This window comes from Numenius arquata, chromosome 2 (genome assembly GCF_964106895.1).
Source record: "Numenius arquata chromosome 2, bNumArq3.hap1.1, whole genome shotgun sequence".
NCBI lineage: Eukaryota > Metazoa > Chordata > Aves > Charadriiformes > Scolopacidae > Numenius > Numenius arquata.
This window is the reverse complement of record NC_133577.1, coordinates 52,498,520-52,515,880: the sequence shown is the minus strand read 5'-3', so window position 1 is coordinate 52,515,880 and position 17,361 is coordinate 52,498,520. Positions and strand designations below refer to the sequence as shown.

Here is a 17,361-nt window from a genome sequence, read left to right as displayed (position 1 = left end):
CCACTGAACAGTCCACCCATCAAATCCGTATCTCTCCAGTTTGGCGAGCAGGATGTCAGGGGGGACCATGTCAAAGGCCTTACAGAAGTCCAGATAGATCACATCCATAGGTCGTCCCTTATCTACTGACATAGTCACTCCATCATAGAAGGCCACTAGGTTAGTCAGGCAGGACCTGCCCCTAGTAAAGCCATGTTGGCTGTCCTGAATCATCCCCCTGTCCTCCATGTGCCCAAGCACATATAGATGAATAGTTATCAATCCTAGAGGGGTTATGAGGCAGAAATAGGGCACAGGGGACGTTAGAGCTGTCTGTATTTCCTCATTTTGGCATCTTCAGCAATGCATTCCTGAAAGCCCACTGCGAGGAGACCCTAAAAATAAAAATACATTTCAGAACTTCTCTGACACTGAAGAATAGGTCCCTGTTGGAAGCGGTATCCAACCAGGGCTGTGACTGTTGAAAGGTGATCCTGGCCCAGCTGTATGATTTTAGTTGCATTCTAATGAATTGGATAAACATAATTTACAGTCGTTCACCTAGGATTTACAAAGAGGTGCGATGTTTTTCAAACCTGCCCTTTAGTTTAGGCAGGTAATAGGTCAGGCTGAATTCGGTTGTGAAGCACAAGAATGAGCTGTAAATACGTTGTCTTTAATGAAGATCACCTGGAGACAAACTTAATTCTTGTATGCTCAGAAAAATTAGTATTTTAGTAATTTTACAGAGAGTTTACAGTCTGTTCAGTTTGAAATGTAACATGAAATTTAGAAGGACCATTGTCGCTGGATGGATTAGATCGTGGGATTACTTGTGACCTTTTTTTTTTAAATGACTTTTTCCCTATCTCCACACTACATTCGGGCCCCAGTTGTGATATAATTCATTTATACAACCGTTGCAAAAGCTTGTATCTCGGCAGAAACCTGCCTAACTAGGCAGCTTGTTATTCCCTTGGGATGGAGGGTTCTCTGGGAGAATGTGCATCTAACAATAGAAAGACAAGAATGGGCAGCATGAAGGCAGGAAGGAGACGGATTGCAGAAGTTGCCTGTGAGATGTTGCAAAAATTAAGATATTTATGAGGGAGCGAAGATCTCTGTGTGTGTGGCAGCTGGGGGGGGGGGGCGGGGAGGGCAGTTCAGCGGATGAAACGGGAAAGACTCACTGGAATCCACCACTTTCTGTTCCAGGTTGTCATGCTGGCGATGTACAATCTGTCTCTGGAAGGAACAGGCCGTCAGGGGTACTTCAGATGGAAAGAAGATATTTGTGCTTTTATTGAGAAACACTGGACTTTCTTATTAGGGAACAGGTAAAGACGTGATGTTTCCCTGAAGGTCTGGTTAGTGAGCAGCCAAAGGAATTAAAACCGGTTATGCGGATGGATGAGAACCCTGGTTAATTTGGTGATGTCTCTGTTGGGCCTCACTAGTGAGGAAACTGGAGGATTTACTATTGAGAACCTGCATGTAGTCGTGAGGGATACTCTTGAGGAAAAAATAAGCATTTCTTAGTGGGGAAAAACAACTGCAAGAACGTCACACACAAGCAACGTAAATGCATCTTTTTGGGGGGTTATTTCTTACCTTCCTGTCGGTAGCTATGAACCTGCAAAGCCTTCGGGCGTTTCTAAATAGGCACAACAAAGGGGCTGGTGCTGAGCAAAGTACCACGTTACTTGGCTATAAAGCTTGCGTGGACCCAGTTCTCGGCAAAGGAAAGTTGTGCCTGGTCTGTTGGGTTGGTTTGGGTCTTAATAAAATAGCTTTTACAGGCGTTACAAACCAGCGAAATGTTTTTTTCGGTGTGTGTAAAGGAAAAAGCTGTCAGAGTAAGAGCCCTTCTCGCAAAGGGTGGGTTGTGTGCCAGTTTTTCTGAGCGCACTCAAGCTCTCGAACCCACGTCTCGCTGTTAATGCGTGTGCTACGGAGGCAGGGAAGGAACCGAGCAAGCCTTTGAACTTGTGGATTTGATTGACTTCACAGCTTCTTTTCTTCCCCCGGGATTTCTCTGTTGTGTTGTAAGATCTGGCCTTTCTCCCTACCCAGATTTGCTCGTCGGCTTTGCTTTCATTGCTTGTCTGTGCTTCCTTGCTCTGCTCTCAGTGATCTTAGCCGTTTGTCCCCTCTGGAAACCACAGGGACCCTGAGAGGAAGGGAGCTGATGGCCCATTGTCCCTCTCTTAGGGAGCCGTCACCTCCCAGGGTTTGCTGCTGCCTTTTGAGACCTGCCATGGGAACTGGGCGCTCCTTGCTCTGATTAAATTCAGATGAAGTGATTACTGGCCTCAGAGAGGCGTAGTCTCCCCGCTTGCCCAGACAAGCCGCTGGTGGAGCAGGGGCTGCTGAACCGCTTGTGTGTAGCGGTTCAAGGCGTGCCACCCTCTACTTCCTTGGCATAGGAAAGCACAGCTTATCCAGGCTTCCTATGATGCTCCTGGCTCTGATCCGGGGTGCCCGAGTTTAATCCCCCCACATTTGAGGGACAGGACCCCAAGGTGTGTAGTTGGCAACGCTCAGACAGCAGCAAATACCCGCTTGGCCAAGCCTAGCCCAAGTGCTGGAGTCTTTGCCGGCGGATTTGTGCAAAGGCAAGGAGGAATCCCCAGGTCCTGTGCAAATAAGGGTTTAGACTCTACACCATGAACCTGGTTCTCCAGTAGCGAAGGGAGTACCTCAGTTATTGGCTACAGGGGCAATTTTTAATATTTCTTCTTGCTTCTTCCCTAAACGATGTTTTAGTTAGCCCCGTGGCCAGTTCTTAGAGACACAAAAAGTGCTCAGATGCCCGGTAGAGTACACTGCCCTGCAGAGGGAGAGGCTTAAATGCAGCTCCCTGCCTCCAAGAGGCTGAAAAGGTGCTTCAGAAATAGCTCGGTGAGCGTGGCTGGCTGGTATGTTGACTTGTTGTGATCCTCTTCCCTACGCCACAGGAGAAATTTTATGGCAGAAGTCTCCAAGCGGAGAAGAGAGGGCTTTGGTATATATCACACGGATGTGTCTGTGGGACAAGGATCCATACTCTGTTACCTTACTGCTTCCTGCAGCTCGGTTGTCCTCGGTGGTTTATTTCCCAGACCCCTAACTCTGCTTTTCTGCAGCTGCGGAAGGCAGAGGGGTCAGATCCCGAGTCCCATCATGAATTCAGCCTTAGGGGTCCTGTCCTACAGCTCTGGGAGCTAAATGAAATCTCAAAGTAGTCAAGGCGGGCATTTAAATTCAGCTCGTCTTTCCTGCCGTGTGAAGTGATGTCTTTATCGCTACCTCTCCCTTGCCTCTCCCATCCCGTATGCCCAGAGTCCTGTTTGCCCTCTTCGCTAAGGGAATGTGGCTCTGCGGTGTCAGGTCAGCGCCGCTATCGCTAGGATCCTGTTCCTGTTCTTGCATCATCAAATGGTTAACAAAGGTAGCTCCGTCGGCTTTTAAAAGCTGGGGGTTCCAGTGGCAGGGTAGACCTCTCCTCCGTAGGCTCGGCTTGTGGCGGCCCATGGACAGAAGAAAAATTGCATCTTGCCGCTGCGCTGCATTTATACCCCATTTCTGGAGTGTAAGTATTTATGCCTCGGAGCCCACCAGCACATTGTAGCTTGCCCTGCAGAGCGGTTCTCTATTTTAAAAGAAATTAATTAATCTTAGCCTCCCTGAGGATGGGGGTGTAGGGAGTACGTCATCCCCCTGCATCCGTGCCCGTGGCAGAAGCACCTCTGCCCTTTCCGTCCCAGAGGAGGCTTCAGGATGGAAGCAGAGCTGGCGAGTGGGGACCTAACGCTTGGTTTCCCCTCTCCATCTGTAGGAAAAAGACTTCAACATGGTGGAGCACGGTCGCTGGCTGTCTCTCTGTGGGGAGCCCCTTGTTTTTCCGCTCAGGGGCACAGGAATTTGGAGAACCGGGGTGGTGGAAACTGGTTCATAATAAACCCCCAACCATGAAACCTGAAGGAGAGAAGTTGTCTGCATCTGCGCTAAAGGCAAAAGGTAACTCTTTCCCTTCTGGTGTGTAGGTTCCTAGCTAGGGCCAGAGCTGACAGAGCTGGAAGACATGAGAAAAGTTTGCTTAAAACAAGGTGTTTGTGTGTATGGACAGTTAGAGGCATGATTGTTATTCTTAGTTAAGCTCTGCTGTAATTCTTGATTTAAGAGCACTGTCTTGAATGTGCTGCAGTAAGAGAAGCCTGTTATATTTTATTGCCTTTTTGCATCCTGCTAACTGATTTAGAGGCTTTTGAGATCTGTTCAGGCTTTTCTTTAGCTGAAATTTACAATTTCTCTGCTCCTCTTTACCCCAGGGAAGGTTGTTTTCTTTTTTTCCAAGTTTTGTCCACACTAGATGCAAATTCCCTTCTGTGCAGAGGAGCAAAATTGGGGCTTAAATGCGGCTTTAGTGGTGCATTGACTACATGTCCCGGGGTGAATTTCTTGTGTATTTTGAAAATTCATCTTCTAAGATTTGTAGTGACTATGGGTTTTTGACTGTATGGTATGTATCCAGTGACCGCAGAAGCTCAGTGTTAGAATAAGCAACCTACTTCTTTAGCAGCTTCGAAGCCACCTCTGGATCCTATCATTACTGTGGAAGGACTCAGGAAGCGGGTAAGCCGCAATCCGGTCGAATCGGCCATGGAGCTGAAGGAGAAGAGATCTCGCACTCAGGAAGCTAAGGAAATTCGGAGAGCCCAGAAGGAGGCAGCCGGCTTCCTGGACCGGAGTACTTCCTCCACTCCCGTTAAATTCACCAGTCGAGGCCGTCGTCCTGATATCGTCCTTGAGAAGGGAGAGGTGATTGACTTCTCCTCCTTGAGCTCTTCAGATCGCACTCCTCTGACAAGCCCTTCTCCTTCCCCATCTCTGGACTTCTCTGCTCCTGGCACTCCAGCCTCGCACTCAGCTACTCCCAGCCTTCTCTCGGAAGCAGATCTCATCCCGGATGTCATGCCACCACAGGCTCTGTTTCATGGTAAGAGATGCCGTGTTTTTTCTTTAATAATAAGCCATACATAATTGTCAAGGAAGATGCTTAAAAAAAAAAAAGGAAGAAAAAGAAATTTCCAATGAGCTGCAGGATCTTTTCGATATAAGATGGAACGTAACTGGTAAACTTCTGTTTGTCTTAGCTGTATGTAAATCTTGATTAGTTTTCCATAGTGGCCAGAAGGAACCACCATTATGGTCTTCTGAGGGATCCTGAATAAACAATGGGTAGAAGATTTCATGTAGCGACTGCTGCACCACTCAGCATAAGCCACACAGATTACACTGTTAGATAGCAACTCTTAATTTTGCCTCAGCTGTCTCTTAAATGGGAGAAATTTAATTCTCATGGTAATGTTCCAGTAGTTCTATAAGTTCAAACATCCCAATTAACATTAATGTTACGTTTCGGTCAGGTTGCGAAGCGGTGATGCAGGCTGAATGCTTTTAGGAGCCAGACCTCAATCTAATTGGAGAAGTCAAGAACAAAGCACCACTTCTTGGAAGGGGGAATAGTCAACTTCTGCAGAGAATCATAGAATGGTTAGAGTTGTAAGGAACCTTAAAGATCATCCAGTTCCAACCCCCCTGCCATGGGCAGGGACACCTCCCACCAGACCAGGTTGCTCAAAGCCCCATCCAGCCTGGCCTTGAACACCTCCAGGGATGGGGCATCCACAACTTCTCTGGGCAACCTGTTCCAGTGCTTCACCACCCTCACAGGAAAGAATTTCCTCCTAATACCTAATCTAAATCTCCCCTCTTCCAATTTAAAACCATTACCCCTTGTCCTGTCACTACATTTCCTGACAAAGAGTTCCCTCTCCGGCTCTCCTGTAGGCTCCCTTCAGATATTGGAAGGCTGCTGTGAGGTCTCCCCAGAGCCTTCTCTTCTCCAGGCTGAACAACCCCAGCTCTCTCAGCCTGTCAGAGGGACAAATCCTGTGCTTAAATGACTCCTAGCTGTTCCCTCAGCTTAAAGAGAACCCTTCTGGGCTGTGCTAGCTGAAGATACAGCTCACCAGCTTGACCATTTGATCCCCAGTCTTCAGGAATTTTCAAAAATGTAACGCTTGTCAAAGAGCATGAGCTTGCAGTTCAGGAGTGCCATGTTTTCACATGCCAAAATGCAAGACACCTTAGGAGCAGGATTGATTCTGTGTCCTGAAATTGGACTCCTTACAGTGTCTCCTGTCCAAAATCAGGAGGTCCAGAAGTATATAGAAAATGGAATGCATTGGGTAAACCTACATTGTTTCACCTTAGCAGAAAAGTCCTGTGACAACCCTTCTTGAAATGGGACTTTGATGTTTACATTTTTTTTTTCCCTGGATTATTTTGATCGCTTGAACAGATGATGAGGAGATGGAAGGAGATGGAGTCATAGACCCAGGAATAGAGTACGTGCCCCCTCCCAGTGGGACAGCTGGTGCTGGCACTGTGATAGCCAGTAGAAAAAAAGTGAAGACAGCTGAGCAGATCAAGCAAGAGGTAGAGAGCGAAGAAGAAAAAACAGAAAGGATGGAAGGTGACAGTGAAGATCCTGAGGAGTCAAATGCATCACTGCAGGTGAGGGGGCGAGACAAGAGGAAGCCACAGCTGGAGAAAGATGCTAAACCCAGAGCTCCCAAGCATACCTCTGTTAGCATCTATGAGGAGAAGCTGCTGCTGAAGAGACTGGAAGCCTGTCCTAATGCCACGAGCATGACCCCAGAGGCCCGGAGGCTGAGACGCAAGCTGATAGTCAGGCAGGCCAAGAGGGAAAGAGGACTACCGCTCTTTGACTTGGACCAAGTTGTGAACGCTGCACTGCTCTTGGTCGATGGGATTTATGGAGCCAAAGAAGGAGGTGTTTCCAGGTCCCCAGTAGGGCAAGCAACATACAGAACTACTAGCCAGGACTTCAGGATCTTGGACAGATACCAGGTGAGCGTTTCCAAATCTAAGCGAGCTTTTGGCACTGGTTATTTAAGAGCTTTTGCCGCAGACAGCGGTGTCACAGAATCACAGAATGATATGGGGTTGGAAAGGACCTCTGGAGATCATCTAGTCCAACCCCCCTGCAAAAGCAGGTCCACCTAGAGCAGGTTGCACAGGAACGTGTCCAGGCGGGTTTTGAATGTCTCCAGAGTCGGAGACCCCACCACCTCTTTGGGCAACCTCTTCCAGTGCTCTGCCACCCTCAAAGTAAAGAAGTTCCTCCTCATGTTTAGGTAGAACTTCTTATGTTCAAGGTTGTGCCGTTTACCTCTTGTCCTGTCCCTGGGCACCACTGAAAAAAGACCGGCCCCATCCTCTTGACACCCTTGATTAACCTCGAGGTTATTTGACTCCCAACGTGAAAAGGATTATGTGAACAAGACTCGTTCTGACTTGGGGCTGTGTTCCCACCAATGCTCTCGCAAGCCCCTTTCTCCTTGGGATGTGCTCGTCCAGCACAGCTGTCCATCAGTGTCAGCACCCCCAAAGGTCTATGTATTGGTACTCCAGCCCTGCCCAAACGCTGGTGGTGGAGGCCTGGAGGTACCCAAACAGGCAGCCGCTCTTTCATGCTGTGTAGGAGAGAGATCACTGGCGGCACTTTTCGGAGTGATGTGTGTGGCTCATAGGTTTGGGCGCTAAATCCAAGAGTGGATTCCTGTGGGGTGAAACCATCACGCTGTGGGTCCAGTCCATCCTGTCAGATTCAAAGGCGCTTTTTTCCCTCTGTTGTTACGATTCCCCTGTGTTAAGTCATTGACAAATCTTCCTGAAATGTTCTGCGGGTTTTGTTTTTTTTTTTTTGTACATCTAGACAATGCTGCCTGCCATGAAGGGATACCGACAGCAGACAACAAAGTTCCTGTATCGACTGGTAGGCTCAGAAGACCTGCTGACAGACCACAGTATTGTCAGTCCTTACACATCCCGTGTCCTGAAACCTTACATCAGGTACGGGTGGTCAGAGGTTGAATTTGCTCTTGGCTTGTGAAGCGACAGCCCACGGAGAGGACACCTTTCTTGGGCAGTGCTCCTCACTCATCCCCAGAGCACGACCCAGTATACTATGGTAACCCTGAAAGGATAGTGTTTAAATTATATAGCTGAGTGGTTAAACTGGCTCTGCGTTGGGAGGGGAATCTCCAAGAGAGGGCAGGGCAGAGAGGGAATCACCGAAGTCATTCGGGGCAAGTTCCACCTGCTCTTGGGTCAGAACCATGATTTCCTCCTTGCTCCTGCTGTAAGGAGAGGTTGGCTTGGCGTGCTGCCGAGCTGGGAAATGGCCTGGCCTCCACACACAGGGTGTTTTTGCTGAGCTGGGTGCTGTTTTCCCACATGAATGGAAGACTGTTCTTTTGTTCCGAGTTGAGCATGTCAGAAAATATTTTATGGGCAGTACCCATTCAGCGGCAGTTATTGTTGCTCACTCGCCTTTTGTGTTTGCTTTTCATCTTACTGGCAGGCGCGATTATGAGACAAAGCCCCCAAAACTCAGGCTGCTGGCAGAAATCCGGGCGTATCCACGCAGGAATGATCTCAACTGGAAGGCTGAGCCAGAAGCACCCATTGATTACTGCTACGTTCGCCCTAATCACATCCCCACTATAAACTCCATGTGCCACGAATTCTTCTGGCCCGGTAAGATTCCTTCAGCACTTGGTTTTCTAAGAAGGGAGTGGTTTTGTTCAGAAGAAAAATATTCTTGGGCCAAACTTTTCTTCAGTTGGTGCCTGGCTGGGTTCTTAGGAAAAGATTGTCTGATGTCATACGAATGCAGTTGAGATGGAGACATGGGTCTGGTGCCTTTGTCTTTCCAGATCATTTAGAGCTGGGCAATTAGGCCCTAATTAACACAGCACTTAAAAAAATAGGTTGTTTAGAGTGACACCATTGATGCCAACAGGAGCAGTCAGTTACTAAAATTAAGCATCCAATGAAACATTTTGCAGAATCTGGGGCTGAAGTAAACAGTTTTATACCAGAGATCTACTGCTCTTTAGCTTCATAAGAAAGTTTCCTCCTAGCAGCTGGATACGTTGGAGTGAAATTGGGAATTGCACTCCCAACTGCAGGATTCACTGTGGTGTCCTTTATTTCTTCAAGCCTCAGTATTTGCAAGGTATGGGAAAGCTTGGCTATTGATTTTTATGTGTCACTTCTTGAACTGTGGTCTCTTTGGGGCAGTGGCTGCCCTTTGCTTGGGCAGTTCTGATGCTGTAGCCTCTAGTTCTTCTGAAACAATAATTGTGATGTTTCGTCTACTGCATGGATCAGCTTCTGATCAGTAAACAACGTGGCAGACTAATTTAGAAAAGCCCAGTACAAACAGCACACGCCTTTATTCCAAGTAACTGTTTGCTTTACAGTTTGATTTGCAGATAGTGATTCAACAAGGTTTGTAGTTCAGCAGCGCTCATACGCTACAGTCAGGATGGGAGCTCTCTGTGCTACTCATTGTCCAAATTGTACAATTTGGGGGAGATAAGGTGGCATACCTTCCCTTTCGCAAGCTGTTTTGGAGCTCCTGAGAGACACTTGCAATCCTGACAGAGGCTGAACCCCTTTGTCGTTGTCTCTCCTCTTCTGATAATGCATTTGAAGTTCTGGCCAAGTTGGATCGCACCTTCGTTAAGTTCTTCAGGACTCACCCTGTTTTATTTAACATAAGGAGCGTGGGTGTGTTCCACCCAACTGTGAACTGTTCATCATTAAATCAGAAAGCTGACACTCCCATCAGCCTCCAAACAGGAACCAAAATCTCTTCCATGGTGTAAATTTTCTGAGACTGGGATTATACAATTATTGCACCTTTGTTCTGTTTTAGCAGGAGAGGTAAGCGCTGACACTTCAGGAGACAAACCACACCGTTACTGTGGACGTGAAGGGTTTTGTTTCACAACAGGCTGGTGCAGTGCTGGGGGTGGTGGGATATGCAGCTGGGAGGGTATTCTTAGCGCTGTTGTTTGGAGAAACAGCTGTAATTCCACCGAAGTTGAGGTGTCCAAAGCATGTGTACTTGGGGGATGCTATCGTGAGGAAATCGCATCTTAGGTGTGCTCAGTTGCCTTCTCATAGCCATGCTCTCGTTGACCGAGTTCTTCAAGGCTTCTCTTCAAGCCTTAGTTATTCCACCTCTCCAGGTCCTTCCCAGCAGAGCTCCTCTTGTTTCTCACAAAGTAGAAACAAGTTTGTAGGTAGTTACCGCAAATGAGCTGATGTGAAGCAAGATTCCCCCTCGTTGTCTCTCACGGTATCTTGTGCCTTCATGTCTTAACGGGAAGCATCTCCTGAGCAGTCAAGTGGTAAACCAGACTGAGCTAAGCATCTTCCTACAGGAATAACTGCGTGCTGAGGGGACGGCACCGTTTCATCAACGCCAGCACGCTCAGGGCGATGTAGCAGTTCCTGTACAGACACGCTGTCAGGCACTTCACAGTCATTTGCAGCCTGGAGATAATTAACGCGGCTCCCTATTGCCAATCGATTCCTCCCACGTCTTGCTCCACCCAGCTTGCTCTCGAGCAAGAAGGATAATTCACCCGCTTATTTGCGCCTGGCGCCTCGTGAAGTCTCGCATCTCATCAAGAGGGATAAACATTACTGGAAAACACACTCTGCTATTTTGTTATCCCACAAATATATCCACGATGGCCAATTTGAGGCTGAAACTTAACATTTATAGCACAGCTCTGGTATGTCTTGCACCTCGTTTAGGGCCTGTCCCCACAAATTTTGCACCCTCAGTAAGTTCGCAGACGACACCAAGTTGGGTGGGAGTGTCGACCTGCTGGAGGGTAGAAAGGCTTTGCAGAGGGATCTGGACAGGCTGGATCGATGGGCCGAGACCATCGGGATGAGTTCAATAAGGCCAAGTGCTGGATCCTGCCCTTGGGTCACAACAACCCCATGCAGCGCTACAGGCTTGGGGAAGGGTGGCTGGAGCTGCCCGGCAGAAAAGGACCTGGGGGTGTTGGTTGACTGTGGGCTGAACACGAGCCAGCAGTGTGCCCAGGTGGCCAAGAAGGCCAACAGCATCCTGGCCTGTATCAGGAACAGCGTGGTGAGTAGGACCCAAGAGGTGATCGTCCCCCTGTACTTGGCACTGGTGAGGCCCCACCTGGAGTGCTGTGTCCAGTTTTGGGCCCCCTACCACAAAAGAGACATTGAGGTGCTGGAGCGGGTCCAGAGAAGGGCAACGGAGCTGGTGAGGGGTCTGGAGCATAAGTCTTATGAGGAGAGGCTGAGGGAGCTGGGGGTGTTCAGCCTGGAGAAGAGGAGGCTGAGGGGAGACCTTCTCGCTCTCTACAACTCCCTGAAAGGAGGGTGTAGAGAGACAGGGATTGGTCTCTTCTCCCAAGTCACAGGTGACAGGAGTAGAGGAAACAGCCTCTAAGTTGTGCCAGGGGTGGTTCAGATTTGGATATTAGGAAGAATTTTTACACTGAAAGGGTTATCAAGCATTGGAATGGGCTGCCCAGGGAGGTGGTTGAGGCACCATCCCTGGAGGTGTTCAAAAGACAGGTTGACATGGTGGTGGGGGACATGGTTTAGTGATGGGTTTTTTTTTTTGTCAGAGTTCAGTTGATGGTTGGACTAGATGATCTTACTAGAAGATTCTATGATTCTAAATCCTTGAGCAGCCTTGCTTGGCCCTTAACGTGCTGCCTGGATGCTCTGGGGCTGCAGAAGCATGGAGGTGAATTAGGCAAAAGTAAAGAACTCCTGCTCGGAAGTCACCAGCTACAGGTGTTTCTGTCCAGCCTCTGACTCACAGGAGCACCGCCACCCGAGAGGCTGCTTCACACCCCAGCTCAGAAAATTCTCATGCTAGAAACAAGTGATTTGACAACGTTGGAAGCTGTGGTCAGGTTGGCAGTGCGGCTCCACAAGCAGCTGAGTACGAGCAATCGAAGCAGCAGTAGTAGCTCAAGGCCAGGTGGAGAATAGAGATAGGAAGTTTAGACAGGTCATGCTACCAAAGCTGAAGCCCGGCTTCGTGTCCACTGTGTCTGGAGAGATTTTGCAGGAAGAACAGGATGGTTCACGCACTGTATCTGGCTGATACACTCTAAATCTCCCCCCTTTGCTCGTCTGCAGGCAAGTCCTTCAGCATTTGCTGACTGGACTAGGAATGGTGTACACCAGCCCAGTGCTGGCTTAGCATTCCCAGGTGGAATGAAGCAGCAAATCCTTATCCATTAATGTTACTATAGCCCTTAGGAGCCCTAGGCGAGGGGCACAAACTTACTAGGACCCAGGCTAGCAAACATTTGCACATGCAAGTGTCTTTATTCACATGCATATTTAGAACTGGCTCCTCAGCAGAGTCTGCTGATACGGCCGAGAATACAGACCTAGAATACAGATTAGTTGGGTGCTGAGGTTGTGTGATTTTTTTTAAAAATTATTATTATCTTTGATTTTTAAAACCGTTCTGGTTTAGAGAACCTGCCTTTTGAGTTTTAGTTTCATCCTTGGGTCATTTGGGAGGAAATCAGCTTTGTTAATGTCTCCATGTACGAATCCCCAACAGTAAGTTGGTCTTATTTTGGTTGGTTGGTTGAAGTAGATTTGGTTTGATCTCAGAGCAAGGGATCAAGCGAGTATTTCTAAAAGGACTTAAAACTCCGAATTTCCACGCAAGCGGTAAGAGTCTGCTTTTGTTTTTGTTTGCAATGCTTTCAGCTGCTGTTTCTTTCTCCGTAGGAATTGATCTGTCGGAATGCCTGCAGTACCCGGACTTCAGCGTTGTCGTCCTTTACAAGAAAGTCATCATTGCCTTTGGCTTTATGGTGCCAGATGTGAAATACAACGAAGCTTACATCTCTTTTCTGTTAGTTCACCCCGAGTGGAGAAGAGCTGGGATTGCAACCTTCATGATCTACCATCTGATCCAGGTAACGAAGAGGTCCCAACTCTCTGCTAAAGAACAAGCTCTCCATTTCTCCTTGCCCTTTCTGTGCTTACACATCTGCACAGACTGTCGGCAGCCTGTGCGAATGTTTATGGGGGGAGGGAAATGACTTCAAAAGCAGAAACTAAAATGTATTTAGAAGAATAAACAAACGTACTGGTCAAGTCCTCAAAGTTAGCAAGATGCTGTAGAATTTGACTGGTTTGGGATTGACTTTTTTGTTCTTCAGTGGACAAGAGTTCACGTAACAATAATCCTGTAAATTTGGGGTTAAAAAGGAGAATATGAGATAATAGTGGGGAGGTTCAGTAAGAATCTATTGCAGCTTTCTTGGCTACACCTGGAGGTTTATTCCGTGACCAGGGCCGTTGCATTAAATCACTTACTGATCTTAATCATTCTCTTTCACTTCTAATATGCTGGTTCAAATCCAGCTGAGCTGAAGATAAAGAATAAGCATTCGCAACCTCATTCAAATTTGTTCAAACTAGGTTGTGCTGGGCTTTGTTCCACAGGGACACTTGGGAAAATTAATCTGAGCTAACTGAACGGGTGGTATTAAAGTAGTTAAACGTCATCAAATCTCTGAATGAATACTGTTATTCAGGTGGCCTTAATTCCATTCACTTTCTTGAATTAAATTGCAGGAAAGCCAGCTTAAATTTGAGAGAGGATGCAGACAGATGGCATTTTCAGAGCCCAACTGTGCCTCACCAGGGCCCACAGTTTTACCACTCCCTGAGCAATCTTGGCAGAGCCGGTGATGTGAAACGTTCCTTAACTTGTTTTAGTCAAGACGCGCTGCACTAGCAAAAATTCGCCATTGAAACTGCTTTTCCTCATACTGGTTTGGCTGGAGAGAGGCAGGGAGTGCTGGCAGAGCCTTGGGAGCCGTGATCTGTACTTTGGGAAAGCAGTTTCCACTGAGGGTAGCTCTTCTGGGCCACCCGAGGGTAACTCTTCTACTACCTACACGGCTCTCTGCCGTGTCCACCGCTCTCTGCTTTACGTGTTGGCACAGGCCACTAACCAGCCTACTTTAAATTCACCCCGTACATTTCCTGAGAATCTTCGTGTAAAGTGTTTCTTAAGTAAATTGCCCTCAACCGTAGCCTGCTGACGTGAGATGTCAACACCTAGGGTGAACAGGCGCGAGCGATGCGCCAAGGTTTGCGGGAATCCAGCAGCTGGACCCGCGTCTCTCCAGCGGAGTCGGGATGTGTTGGCAAGTCACCTGTGGAAAATCATCACGGTTTTTTGTAGGATGCATCACAGCCAATTAACCTAATACTGCTTGCAGGTAGACTAGCCTAAAATTATCGTGCTGGGGAGAGCCAGGAAGTTTTGAGGCTCATTAGACTTACTATCCATGAGAGATTGAGAGATCAGCACTGTTAGTTCAGCTCATGTTCGATTTATTTTTCCGTTGCTGACTGTTTGTCAGTGGCAGAAGGGATTTAATCACGTAGGAGAGGCAATGGTGGTTGCGAGCTCCTGTTCCTCAATCTCCAGACCGTATGTGCTGCTCCGCAGCCTGCTTGGGCTGACACCGGCGTCCGCTCTCTGCAGCTGGAGCCCCTTTCACACACCGCTTGGGTTAAGTGTAATTCTCTGTCTCTTGGGTCAGCGTGCCGAGTTTGGGGATGGATTCTTGGCAACGGCACAATCTAACAGAAAACGTGTTGATGCACGTGGTGCCTTGATGATGGGTTTGTCGTCAGAAGGACCAAACTGCATCTTCTTAATATCTCGTTCCAGCTGCCTTTTCCCAAAAATGAATCCTGATTATTTTACTCGGTTGGTTCTTTTTTTCTTAAATCCCTGTGAAATCTTTCCCTTTGAATGATCTACGCTGGAAATTTCCAAAGGGGTGTTCCTGTTCCCCTCTAGAGTTACAATACATTCACATAGCACTCAGAATGCTATTAGCGCACTAGACAAAAGCAGGGAAAAAATTATTATATTGGCGTCTTTGTCGGAGAGCCGCTGGTTAGAATAATCCGGGATCTTTAAGGTAACTTCAGCCGTGCTGTCTGAACTGAATTCCCCTGCCTTCTCAAGAGGTGAGCGCTGTGCCCTGAAGGATGGGAGAGGAGCTGGGTGGGATAGAGAGGAATTCCAGCGTGACAGCCCAGAGGGGCGCTGGGGCTGCTGGCGCGGTCCCGGAGAGCTCAGCTCTGTTTGCTGATGGGGAGGAGCGTGGCGCCCGATCCTCTGGCGTGTTTTGCCTTTTCTTCAGGCCGTTGTTAATAAGTATTTGAGATCAGTGCTGTGCACCGAGATGATTTTTAATTAACAATTACTTAGCAGTTGACAACGGAAAGCTGACAAATTATAATCCCGAACCTGCTTTCGTTGTCGGAGAGTCCGCGTTTCCCAGAAACAAAGGCTCTGAGAAAGAGCGGCGCTCTCTTCGCCTTTCAGCTGTTGCTATGTGTGGTAACTTCTGTGTCGAGGCCTGTGATTTTTCTCACATCTCCTCAGGAACTTGAATACCTGAACTGACGAATCTCTTCACCTCCGCATTCCCCCAGAGGCTGTCTCATTCTCTTGCTGTGATTCTGTTTTGTTTTTTTTTTGTTTTGTTTTTTCTCCCCCCTCCCTTGGCAGACCTGCATGGGCAAAGACGTAACCCTTCACGTCTCTGCAAGCAACCCCGCTATGCTGCTCTACCAAAAGTTTGGATTTAAGACTGAAGAGTACATTTTGGACTTTTATGACAAGTACTATCCCTTGGACAGCAAGGAGTGCAAGCACGCGTTCTTTCTCAGGCTGCGGCGCTGATCTTGGGGTCTGGGAAAAGCCCAGTCTGTCCAGCAAAGAACCACCGCGGCTTTCAGCGGAGGACGTTGGCTGCCAACGTGAGAGCTGGAACGCACCGGTGCCTTTATCCCTAGGTCTTCAAATGTCAACAGTGCTGTGGTGTGTGCTGAAAGTACAATCCAAGAGGATCGATTCCTACGCTCCAAGGGGGAGAGGCCTGGAAACGCCAACTGGGACATGCTGAAACCACTGGAAGACTGAAATTCTTTATGGGGGGGGTTTCCTGCAGCTGTTACTTTGAAGAGCCTCATCGACTGGCAAACAAACAAACAAAACCCAAACAAAAAAAATACTTGTCATTTCAGAAGGGCCCCAAGGATTTCAGATTTTGAAACCTATCCCCCAGAAGTTGCAGGTTTTTTGTTTCTGTTTTTTGTTTTCTGGGAAGTGAATGTCTAAGCTTAAATCACCCGCAGGGTTTCTGTGGTTTGATTGCTTTATTAAGAACCATGTCTTGAATCTGTGAAGGGAAATAAGATACTGGTGCATCTAGCTGGATGCTAACTTTGAGAAAGCTCTACACATGCCAGAACAGCAATACTGGAAGCATGTTTTAGGAATAACGAAGAGCGTGTGAACTAATGTGATCCCGAATGCCAGGCTCGGAGGAGATGTCTTTCTTCCGCTCCTTCCCTGCTGCCTCCCTTTTCCCCTCGTTGACCTTGTGCTCAATGTGAAGTTCTTGTAGTGCGCCGTGTTTTGTGTTCAGAAACAAGATGTCGAGCGGGTTTGTAGCTCGGCAAGGTGGGCCACGAGGGCTGCCAAATCAGGTCTTTGAGATCTTTACAGCCTATCTGGAAGTTGTTGATCCTGCGGATCAGCCCTCTGGGCACACCTCTAACCACAGAGCCGGCCTCGCGGGCTCCAGCATCCACCTCCTCTTGCTACAGACGCTCTGGCTAGAAGGAACCCAGAAGTCAGTGGTGACATTTGAAATGCGGGCTCTGGTTTGCAGAAGCAATCTGTTTGCAGCTTGGAGGGAGGAGAGGGTAGAGGTGGGCCAGTTCCAGTGCTTGGAAGCACCTAGGCTGTGATTTCATGGCTCTAAGTTTAAGTAAAGAGGAGAGCACAGAATAAATAGAAATAACCAAGAATTAAAAGAATACAAACTCCAGTTTCTCTGGTACTGGGGTCTAGTCCTCTTACACAGTTCAGCAGCTTCTCTCTCTCCCCCTGACTTTTATTGCAGAGGAACAGTAAATTGGCAGGTTGCTCTGCTGCCCGACCAAAGGTCAGTCCATTGCATTTTAAGTAGGAATCCCAGCCATTTGTGCTGTTCCTTTCACACCAAGGCCCGCAGAGAGCTGCACAGCTGATGTGACCTCTTTGTGCTTCATCCACTGTGTACACCTGTCGGGTACCTGGCTATAAGTAGTAGTTGTTGCCTTAATGGAGTCTTCATTTTGGTAACAGCAGAGAGATGGACACAACGTATGTTTTTGCGTAGCCAATGTACATCCTCCCCAAAACAAAACCAGTTTTAGTGGGAGGGAAAAAGAGCCCATTCAAGCATTTTGTGCCCTAACATCCATGCGTATTTCTGCCTGCTTTACGACAATGTGAAAATTTTCAATGTTACTGATGATGTCTAGGAGTTAGCTGTACTTGAAAAGAAAAAAATATCTGTCTTTATGAATGGAATTAAAGCCCTTCCCTTGGAAAAGCTTACCTGT

General features: G+C 47.8%; 1 protein-coding gene across 5 annotated transcripts in view; it reads left to right on the top strand.

Moving 5' to 3' along the window:
• Positions 1-17,361, top strand: part of KAT14 (lysine acetyltransferase 14) — a 24,339-nt gene extending 6,978 nt beyond the window's left edge. Inside the window, exons 3-10 of one of the 5 annotated variants that reach the window (XM_074167947.1) lie at positions 1,195-1,316; positions 3,797-3,978; positions 4,538-4,957; positions 6,326-6,897; positions 7,766-7,902; positions 8,414-8,589; positions 12,658-12,848; positions 15,476-17,361. In XM_074167947.1, coding sequence (XP_074024048.1) covers positions 1,195-1,316; positions 3,797-3,978; positions 4,538-4,957; positions 6,326-6,897; positions 7,766-7,902; positions 8,414-8,589; positions 12,658-12,848; positions 15,476-15,649 — 1,974 coding nt within the window. In that variant the 3' untranslated portion in view covers positions 15,650-17,361. The remainder of the gene's footprint in view (positions 1-1,194; positions 1,317-3,796; positions 3,979-4,537; positions 4,958-6,325; positions 6,898-7,765; positions 7,903-8,413; positions 8,590-12,657; positions 12,849-15,475) is intronic. The other 4 variants (XM_074167951.1, XM_074167949.1, XM_074167950.1 and 1 more) reach the window with 4 other exon arrangements.